At 57.7% G+C, this 11,138-nt stretch overlaps 1 protein-coding gene across 1 annotated transcript; it reads right to left on the minus strand.

The window, feature by feature from the left end:
- Window positions 1-141: 141 nt before the first annotated feature.
- Window positions 142-2,886, minus strand: IUM83_13682 (Nonsense-mediated mRNA decay protein; the record flags this gene model as incomplete). The annotated part of the gene is made up of 3 exons (XM_067938376.1): window positions 142-431; window positions 843-2,755; window positions 2,864-2,886. The coding sequence occupies 3 exons, from the start codon at window positions 2,884-2,886 to the stop codon at window positions 142-144; spliced, it is 2,226 nt and encodes a 741-aa protein (XP_067790759.1).
- Between the last annotated feature and the right edge of the window lie 8,252 nt (window positions 2,887-11,138).

Below are 11,138 nucleotides of genomic sequence, written 5' to 3' on the forward strand. Positions count from 1 at the left end.
GACCCATCGAACACGCTCGCCTCGTGAATTCTGCCATCTTCGTAGCCGTCGCTCAGCGACGGTCACCAAGCACACCACGTCGCCTTCCGTGCGAACCGTCAGTAAGCCTTGGTCGGTGTTGCAACCGAGCTACGTCGGGTTCTACGGATTGAAGAACGAGGCTGGTGTCTGCATTTGCAGCTGTTGGCCTCCCATTGATGCGGCCGCAAAACCTGGTGGGGGGCGAGTAGCCATACGCGGAGGTGACGGATCCTGCGTCTCAGTCTGAGTTGATGGTGTCGAAGAGCCCAGGAACGCACTCAAGCTGGAAGTCCGCTGCTGGTACAGAGCCGACTCGCGCTCAACGGCAGCCAGATCAGCCATCGGTGCAAACGGTCGACTTTCGCCAACATGGTTCGCAAATCCAAGACTTGGCGCTCCGGCAACACCTACTGAAGTAGTGGTAGCAGGCATCATAAATCCAGTGTCAAGACCGTTTCTGCTGCTAAATCCCATACCCAAGCCCAAGCCCAGGCTGCCTCCAAGCATGCCGCTGCTAGTGTTGCCGTGGCTAGTGCTGTTACCCCACCCAGAAAGCAACGAATTGCCCGAGAAACTGCCCGCGTCGTTGAACGTGTTGAAACTGGGGTAGCCCAGAGACGACCCGAACAACCCGTTGTTAGCACCACCACCAAACGCACCACTCTGGCTGCTGATGCTCATGCGCCCCTGGTCCTCTGCTGGTGAAATCGGACTAGGCGCTCGAAGGCTAAAGGCTCCGCCATTGGACAATGTATCCAAAGGAGCAGGCCCTGCAGCCATAAACCCGCCGTGCTGCTTTACAGGCTGGTTTCCCGACATACCTGTTAGCGCTGGTGATGGCTGGAACACGATCACCTCGTCATCAAAATCATCGTCGTCCTCCACGCCGGTTCCAGAACGGTAGTCGTTAGCAACACTTTTTTGTGGCTGCTGCTTAGTGTTGCTGCTGCTGGTCGAGAGAAATCCGAGATTCAACGAAGCAAACGCCTCAGTCGTGCCCTTATCCTGCTGGGGGGCACCATTTCCTACCACAGGAGAAGTCGAGAAGTGCCCGGACGTGCCACAGAAGAGCAGCGGGTCTCCCTCGTAGCCGTCACACAAGTAGCGAGCAAAGTGGAACAGCTTCCACGCACGGATTTTTGCGGACTCGGCGTCCGCCAACGGAGTCACCGCTGACGCGATGTTCGCTCCCGTTGATGATGTCTGCAAAGCCCACTCATCTGGCCACGTAGGCATAGCGTTGTCCTGCTCAAGTGGTGCAAATCCTCGAAGCTCGAAGCTCTCTTTTAGCAAATGCTGCTGTTCACGGACGGTCGAAGGTGCCTCATCACTGTGCTGTTGACCAGTGGTAGCTACCAACGGCGCATACAACTCGCGAACGCGCGCGTGGTTGACAAGCTTAGCCAATGTTTCCAGGAAAATCGAGGCAAACTGATCTGAGCCAGCACCTTGGTCGTGCGTTGCCACATCACTGTAGAGTTTCTTTTGACGATGCACCAAAAGCTGCTCCAGTTGCTCGATCATATCCGGGTGAAGTTCCAGGTACTCACAGAAGACAGCCACGGGGCCTGCCAGCCGAAACGCTGATAGTGTCTGGTCTTTTGCTGGCTTCCCGTTTGCGCTTGCCTTCGGCTTGATGCCCAAGCTTTCCAAAAGAAACTCCATCACGCTGGTAATCGCGCGAATCGAGAGACGAAGTGCATCCTCAAGAGGCGCAGATTGCGATCGTGAGTCGGAGGCACGAATGATGCAGAAGATGTTCGTCACCACGACCTTCAGCAACAGAGCATCGCCGACCACACCTGCGTGCAGCAGCGTCCGCATGTCCTTGAACAGAACCGCCTCCATGTCCTGCGGGTACACAGGCGCCACTGCATCGCTGCTGCTGCTGCCTCGCCCCGATGAAGCCGTGGGCGATCCACGCGGCGACGACAGCGCGAACAAGATCCCATGCATCCGCGTGAGACGGTGCAAGTAGCTCTTCAAGAACGCCGACTTCTCCTTCGACGATGGGGACGTCGACGTGAACGAGATCGGTGCAGCCAGCGGGCGTTGGCGGCTGCGCTCGAAAAGCAGCGCCAGGTTCTCCTCCGCGGTCGCGAAAGGCTGCGACGTGAGCAAGCTGCGGCAATAGCGGTACACGGCCACCGTCTCGGCCTCCACGTACGTCGCGAGCACCGCCAGCTGGTTGTGCGGGTTGCCGTTCTCGGGCAAGACCGCCAGCGCGCGGTGGTACAGCGCCTCGGCCGCTGCAAAGTTCTTCTTGGCCTTCTGGCTGTGCAGCTCGCGGTAGCGCGCCAGGTCTCCCAGAAACACGTAGCAGCGGTGCAAGCTCTGGCGGCAGCGCGCGGCGTCCTCCGCGCCGCCGGCCGGCCGGTTGCGCTGCAGCCAGAGCGCGAACACGTCCCGCAGGTGCGCGTAGAAGCCCGCGGCCTCGGTCAGGAACTGCTGGAACTCGCCGGACACGCGCGCGAAGTGCTCGCGCACGTTGCGGTCCGCCTGCGCCGCCGCCGCGTACTTGCGGATGCGGCGGCGGAAGTCCTCGATGCGGCGGTAGAAGCAGGGCTTCCACAGCGCCTGCTCCACCTCCTTGGCGGCCGCGAAGGCCGGCTGTGCGTCCGCCAGGCGCGTGGCCGCGTCCGTGAGCCGGCGGCGCAGCGCGTTGGCGTCCTGGGCGTTGAGGGGGTTGGCGCGCAGCAGGTCCCGCAGCTGCTTGTCCAGCGCCACGAGCTCCCTGAAGGGCAGAGGAGGGAGAGGGGGAGGCGGTAGTTAGTGGCGGAGGAGGGGGAGGCAGGAGAGCAGCAGCTGGAGCAGGAGCAGGAGCTGGAGCAGCAGCACGCACATGTAGGCGCGGCGCGGGTCCATGGCGACGCACTCGCTCGCTCGCTGGCCAAGGCGATTCGATCGGGGCGTTACGAAAAAGGCAAGTGCCCTGTCGGTGGTGTAAGGGGGGCATTCGGTGGCTCAAAAACCTGAGCGAGTACTCCTACCACCGAGGTTGGAAACAATTAAATAAATGTTGTCAGGTGTCACTACGTAAAATAAATAATTGATTGATTTTTTAATTTCGAAAAATAAATATTATTGTGTTTGTCGAAAAACATTTTTTAAAAAAGATGTATCGGGTTTGATTAGGTAGAGACACGACTGAAGATTCCGATGGTGCCATTGAGTAGCAAATAAATCATTGTGGCATAATATTACTTTAAGCAGGGGGTTCGCTACTTGAGGTCGAAATACAAATGTTTCCACGTGTTTATTACCAACCCTGATGCGATTTCGTAGTGTAGTCAAGGTGAGGCTGTACTTTTTTTTAAGTATGAGCATGTGGGCTTCTACACATTTGCAGTTTTATGTAGACCGCATTTTGACTCACGGCACGCATCTGTCGTCATGTCTAGTGTACGTAGCCGAGGGGTGTATAGCAAGCAGGACGTGGCTACAAGTGTTTCGTCAGGTGCGCTACCACCCTATACAAAGTAGTGTATTAAGTGTGACAAGTTGGGTTCCGTGAAGTTTAAATGCCGAAAAGAACAACATATGGGACGGGCAATCGAAGACGCACACTCGACGGAGACGCGCGGGTGAAGCGTAACCCGGCCGAATAGGCGCCGAGCTGTCGGCTCTTGGGACGGCCCAATCGGGGTGTCTGGTAGGGCGCAGGGGTGCTGGGCGAGCCGACAAGCGCAGCCGAGAGCAGAACGACACGGCAGCGCGCGCAGGAGGCGCTGCAGCGTTAGTTTGCGGTTGGCAGCAAAAGGATATGTCAGCTGTGGGATTTGAACCCACGCGTTCGAAAACATTACGACCTGAACGTAACCCCTTAGACCACTCGGGCAAACTGACGGGTTAACCAGCAGCGAAACCAAACACAACAACAAACAAACGCCACGCCATCAACGCACAAACACACACCACACACATACCCACACGCCACACCACACATCGCCTCCACACAAGCTACACACACCGACGCGTTGCTACGGGACCACACCGACCCGACCACCCAGTTCGCCACACAAACGCACTGCTGTCCTCGCTTCTTGCAGCTTCTAAATCGCATCGTTCAGCCCTCACAGCTATCTGGACGGGCCTCGGCTACGCTGTTAACCCCCGGAACCCGCTTCGTCTGCCGCAAACACGACCAACAACAAACCATCAGCTGCCCAACATCCAGCCACATCGAGTCCCACCTACACCCGATCTTGACGCCATGCTACCTCGCCCACGCACACCAGACGCGACGACGGATTCGAGCCGTGAGTCCACACCTCAATGGACCAACGTATGGGACGGGCAATCGAAGACGCACACTCGACGGAGACGCGCGGGTGAAGCGTAACCCGGCCGTATAGGCGCCGAGCTGTCGGCTCTTGGGACGGCCCAATCGGGGTGTCTGGTAGGGCGCAGGGGTGCTGGGCGAGCCGACAAGCGCAGCCGAGAGCAGAACGACACGGCAGCGCGCGCAGGAGGCGCTGCAGCGTTAGTTTGCGGTTGGCAGCAAAAGGATATGTCAGCTGTGGGATTTGAACCCACGCGTTCGAAAACATTACGACCTGAACGTAACCCCTTAGACCACTCGGGCAAACTGACGGGTTAACCAGCAGCGAAACCAAACACAACAACAAACAAACGCCACGCCATCAACGCACAAACACACACCACACACATACCCACACGCCACACCACACATCGCCTCCACACAAGCTACACACACCGACGCGTTGCTACGGGACCACACCGACCCGACCACCCAGTTCGCCACACAAACGCACTGCTGTCCTCGCTTCTTGCAGCTTCTAAATCGCATCGTTCAGCTCTCACAGCTCTCTGGACGGGCCTCGGCTACGCTATTAACCCCCGGAACACGCTTCGCCTGCCGCAAACACGACTAACAACAAACCATCAGCTGCCCAACATCCGGCCACATCGAGTCCCACCTACACCCGATCTTGACGCCATGCTACCTCGCCCACGCACACCAGACGCGACGACGGATTCGAGCCGTGAGTCTACACTCAATGGACCAACGTATGGGACGGGCAATCGAAGACGCACACTCGACGGAGACGCGCGGGTGAAGCGTAACCCGGCCGTATAGGCGCCGAGCTGTCGGCTCTTGGGACGGCCCAATCGGGGTGTCTGGTAGGGCGCAGGGGTGCTGGGCGAGCCGACAAGCGCAGCCGAGAGCAGAACGACACGGCAGCGCGCGCAGGAGGTGCTGCAGCGTTAGTTTGCGGTTGGCAGCAAAAGGATATGTCAGCTGTGGGATTTGAACCCACGCGTTCGAAAACATTACGACCTGAACGTAACCCCTTAGACCACTCGGGCAAACTGACGGGTTAACCAGCAGCGAAACCAAACGCAACAACAAACAAACGCCACGCCATCAACGCACAAACACACACCACACACATACCCACACGCCACACCACACATCGCCTCCACACAAGCTACACACACCGACGCGTTGCTACGGGACCACACCGACCCGACCACCCAGTTCGCCACACAAACGCACTGCTGTCCTCGCTTCTTGCAGCTTCTAAATCGCATCGTTCAGCTCTCACAGCTCTCTGGACGGGCCTCGGCTACGCTATTAACCCCCGGAACACGCTTCGCCTGCCGCAAACACGACCAACAACAAACTGCAACGTGTTCGCCCCACACGCTTGGGGTTGGTCGTGACTGTGCTGATGCAGTCCGAAGTCCGTCAGGCCGACGATGTCACAACGTATGACACCGCGCCGGTGTGTGCCCGACTGGCAGCGACACCTATTTTATTTACAACACAAAGTCGAGGTAGCTAGGCTACCAACCGAGTTACCAACTAACCTCAATACACGCCCGCCCGACACAAACAACTTGAGTTCCGTCCTGGTCGCCTCTCTAGCCACTCGGGCGTACGCCCACGCGCGCCTGCCCTAATCGTTGCAGCCGTCGAAAGACTTGGAAGCCGAGTGCTTCCTGGACGTCCCTCCGGAGTCGTCCACGCCGTACAGTCGTCCACCGAGCCGTCGCTGGTTACACGCCCCGTTCTACTCGCCGTTTCGTCCCTAGCACTCGTTCCGGGAGCGCGTCGTTCCGTTGGTCGGCCTGCTCGTCAGCCGTCTCGTCCTCAACCACTCGCCCGGCTTGCTCGTTAGCCAGCGGATTCCAAACTGCTCGCGCGGCTGCCGTCTGGCACGGAAAAGATCTCACTTCGCCTCGTCGGACACGAAGTCCTACGCTCGCGATCCTGTCGTGCGGTAGCTCGTGCAGCAAATCCTGTCGCACACGAAGTCCATTGGGTTCACGTACTACACTGACGGCTACTTCAACACCGTCACCCGTCGCCTCATTTGCACCTAACGTCGCACTCGTTGCCATGACGCTGGCCTCCTTACACGACTTCCTCATCACCCGGGTCTTCCACGACCCGGTCGTCTCGGTAGAGTCGCTCATACTCGGCCACAGATGTCCATCGTGTTCGTGCGCGTCCTTCGTCAAGCCATAACTCCTTGTCATTTGTCGTCCATCGGTTCGGGTCGCCATAGGGGCACAACTCGTATTCCAGTACGTACTGCCCTGCTCCGTTGCGCCTTCGCCGTCTTCGTCGTTCCACCACGAGTCCACGCGTGACGTCGTGTTCAGCAGTGTCGTCCACTGCTGCTCGCGGTCGCTTCGTTCTTCCAGCACTCGCTGTTCGCTCAGCAGTCGCCGTCGCTGCCAAAACAGGCGCTGTTGTCGCCGATTCATCCCGTGCTGGCTGTTGATCTTCATATTCAAGCTGGTCGTCGATGTCGAGCGCCACTTGCGCTAGTAGAGGTTCAGGGTAGTGGTAGCTAATAAGAAATGAAACGTGAGCTATCAGCGTCTCCACTTTCCCCGTCGTGTCCTCTCTCGTCAGCACAAAGTTGTCGTAACCAGCGGGTTCCACAATGCGTAGTGGTCCCATCCACTGATGTACAAATTTAGTGGCGTTCTTGCCACGCGGCGGGTTGTGCATCCAAACCAAGTCGCCTGGCCGAAACTCCCGTCTGTTCCTAACCTTGCGATTGTAGTATCGCGCTTGGCGTTCTTGCTCACGTCTCCGAGCTTGTTCTGCGCATTCATGACTTCGCTCCATCGCCTTCAGCATGTTGGCGTGATAAGCAGGCAGCTCACCCGCCTCGGTCACTTCCGTGCGTCGTAGTAGTTCGTTTGGCGCTCGTAGGCGTCTACCCATCATGAGTTCGTTTGGGCTCAAAGACACCGTAGAGTGCTTAGCAGAATTGTAAGAATAAACAGCGAATTTCACCCACAAGTTCCAATCTGTCTGGCGTTCGTCTTGCATGAAAGTCGCGACACAGTCCTTCCAAGAGCGGTGAAATCGTTCAACTAGTCCGACAAGTTGAGGTCGGTAGGGCACCGGGTTCACTTGGTGCGCCTGTAGTAGATCTACGAGCTCTTCAATAACTTTGCCAGTCATTTCAGGTGCTCCGTCGGTCAGTAGCTCGCGAAATACCCCAAATCGTAATACAACTTCTTGCATCAGGAACGTTGCAACACTTTCTGCCGTATGTTGCGGCACGCAACACGCTACAGCATATCTAGTCACGTACTCAACAGCTGCAATTACATATCTGTCTCCACCTTCTGCCACTGGAAAGGGGCCGGCAACGTCAAGTGCCCACCTGTCTCCAACTGCGCCACCTCGTAAACTACGTAAAGGCGGAATCACTTCGCGTGGCTTCGATTTCCTGGAACCACATTCTTGACATCCGCGCACCCAGCGCCTTACTTCGCGGTATAGCCCTGGCCACCAGTACAGCTGGGCTACCCGTCCGTATGTGTGAGGGCCACGCAGGTGTCCGCTCCACACGCTGCCGTGCATCTCCTTAAATACCGTCGACCACAATGTTGGTGGCAGCACCACACGCCATCCGTTCGTCGTCTCGATGGTCACAAGGCCGTACTTGCTCTCAGCCTTCATGCTTCCGTACTTGCCAGCCGCCAGTAGTCGCTTCACAAACTTGCTGCGTTGCTGCGCCGTCGCGATTTCGTCGTCGCTCAGCTGGAGCGTGTAATCGTCCACAGGGGCGGTGTCATCGTTACCGTCCATGCCGTCCACATCGTTCGTCACCGCCACGGCGTCGTTCACCACACTCGCTGTCGTCGGGACCTTTTTCGTCTTCACGGTCGTCGCGTTCGTCGTGCTCTTCTTGGCCGTGCCCTTGGTCGTGGGCTTCGCCTTCGTTGCAGGCGTCGTCGTTGCCTCTACAAGCGTCGTCGCAGTCGCCGGAGCTCTCGCACCCGATTTCGCTCGCGCTGTCGTCTTCGGTGCTCGTTGTTCGTCGGCTTGCGCTTCTCCCACGGGTCGAGCAGAGACTTTACCACGTCGTGGTGCTGGCGTCGTCATCTTCACGTGCGTTTGCGTTGCTGGCGCGCGTCGTCTGCCTCCGCGTACCGCATCACTTCGTCGAGCTGAAGTTGTCACTGCTCGTCGTTCGTCGTCTCGTGCCACATCGGCTCGTTTTGCAGGGGCTCCGTCGTCACACGGAGTTGGTGCTCTCATTAATGGCACGGTACCCAGCATCGTTCGGGTCTCCGTCCCCACCATCGTCGTGATCATCGTTCTGGGATCCACCGTTGTTATCGCTTCTCGTACGCCTTCCAGTGCATCCGTGCTCACTGTCCGTGTCGTAGTCGTCGTAGCTGTTGGTGGATCAGCGATCGGCGCCGTGTCATTGACGTCGTTCGTCTCATTCACGTCGTTCGTGTCGTTCACGTCGTCCGTGCTCGGCACCGTCGTCGCCCAGTGCACGTGCCTCTGTGCTTGCTCGCGAATGCGGGCACTGCGTCTCGTTGCAGGCGCATTCGTCTTTCTAGTGCGTCTCCGGCTACTCGTCGCGGTCGTCACTGTCGTTTCGGGTAGCATCGTCACTGTCACGGCACTGCCTCCGCTGGTCGCCGGCGCGTCCGTCGCTGCGGGGCTCTCGTTCGTGCCGCGTGCTACTGCATCGTTCATAGTTGGTGTGTCTGGCCCGTCGTTGACAACACTCGCCGTCTCGTCATTTAGCGTTGCCAAGCTCACGTCATCGTGGTACTTCGTTAGGTGGCTCGTCGGCACTGCGTCGTTCGTCTTACGCGCCGCGGCGTCCATCATGTCCACGTCGTCGTCCTCGCGCACCGCGTCGTTCACGGTGTCTGCAATGTTCATCGTGGCGGGCACCGTGTTCGTTGTACCGCCCTGCTCCCTGCTCACGCTGGTCGTCACGTCCAAGCGTTGCGCTGCCGTTGCGCTGCTCGTGGCGTCATCAAGGGCTGTGTCGTCGTTCCTTGTTGTGCGCACGTCGATCACTGCGCGGGTCGCTTCACTCAACATCGGGTCTGTCATGGCACCGGTCACCGCCGTGGCACCTTCAATGGCCGTCGCCGTGGCGCTGAGCGCAGTCGTCGCGCCATCCGTCGTGACCGTCTTCGTCGTGCTGTCCGTTGTTACTGTCACCGCTGTAGTCTCGCCCGTCGGGACCTGCACTGATGTCGGCGCCTTGGACGTCGGCGTCACTGCATCTGGCACTTCGTTGTCGTTCGCTGCGTGTACCACTTCGCCACATACTGAATCAGCACGTATCGCTTCGTCTTCTGTTGTCTTGCCTGTCGTCCTGGCTGTCGCATCATTCGTCTGGCCGTACACAGCTGCATGGTGAGTTGCGTCGTCCGGTACCACCGTTACTGCCGTTGGTGATGCGGCACTTCGCCCAGAACTCGTACCACCTGTCATTGTTGCTGCTACTGATGTCGGTGCTGGCGAGCCGGCCGTCACTGCCGTACTCGTACCGTCAGTCGCTGCGGCGCTCTCGGCTGCTGTCGCCTCCTTCGACGAATCACGTGCTCGCGAACCAGTTATCGCTGCTGCGTTCGTACTTGCCTCACAACGTCCTTTTGGCGCACTCGGTTTCATCTGTCGTCGTCGTTGTCGTCCCACCGCTGCTCGGACAGCTGCAGGCGCCCTGGATAAGGCGTCTGCGACTACATTGGTTGCGCCAGGTCGGTACGCGACCTGAAACTCGTACTCTTGTAGCACTAATGACCAGCGATGCAATCTCCCGGCCAAGTTCGGTCGAGTCATCAACCACTTGAGTGCCGCATGATCCGTAATGATCGTGAACGCTCTGCCGTACAGGTACGGGCGGAACATCTTTACGGACCAGACCACCGCGAGGCACTCCAGCTCGGTGGTCGAGTAATTCGACTCAGCTTTGCTATTCACCTTACTGCCGTATGCAATCGGCTGCCAACCGTGTCCTTGGTCTTGCATGAGGCAGGCGCCTAAGCCAACCTTGCTAGCGTCTGTCACCAAGTGGAACGGTAGTTCAAAATCAGGGTAGAGTAGCAAAGGTCGTGTAGTGAGCAGCATCTTAACTCGTTCAAATGCAAACTCTTGCGCCTCACTCCACTGCCACTCCATGTCTTTCTTCAGTAGTCGCGTAAGAGGTTCTACTATCGATCCAAAACCACTTATGAACTTACGATAATAGCCCGCGAGGTGAACAAATCTCTTCACTTCCGTCGCATCCGTAGGCCGCGGGAACTCCCGTACCGATTTAACAAGTCGCTCGGCGGGTTGTACTCCCCGATCACTCAGGTGATGCCCAAGGTACTCCATTGAAGTAGTAGCGAACGTGCATTTCTTGAGCTTGAGACTTAGGCCAGCCGATCTTAATCTCTCTAGTACACCTGCTAACTCCAATACATGTCGTTCAATACTTCCTTTCGTGAAGATAATAATGTCATCTAGGTACACAAGACACGTTATCCACGTCAATCCACGCAACACTCCATTCATAAGTCGCTGAAAGGTTGCCGGGGCGTTGGTAAGGCCAAACGGCATCCGCTTGAATCGATATAGGCCACGCTTGGTCATGAAGGCCGTCTTATCTCGATCTTCCTCAGCTACGCGAATCTGCCAGTACCCAGATCGTAGGTCTAGCGTAGTAAACAGACGTGCTCCACCCAGAGATTCTAACGTTTCGTCTATCCGTGGCAGCGGATAGACGTCCTTGCGTGTGATGCTATTAAGGGCTCTATAGTCAACACAAAATCGCACGGATCCATCCTTCTTGCGAACAAGCACCACGGGGAAGCCCCAAGCG

This window comes from Phytophthora cinnamomi (assembly GCF_018691715.1).
Source record: "Phytophthora cinnamomi strain GKB4 chromosome Unknown Contig44, whole genome shotgun sequence".
Classification (NCBI taxonomy): domain Eukaryota; phylum Oomycota; class Peronosporomycetes; order Peronosporales; family Peronosporaceae; genus Phytophthora; species Phytophthora cinnamomi.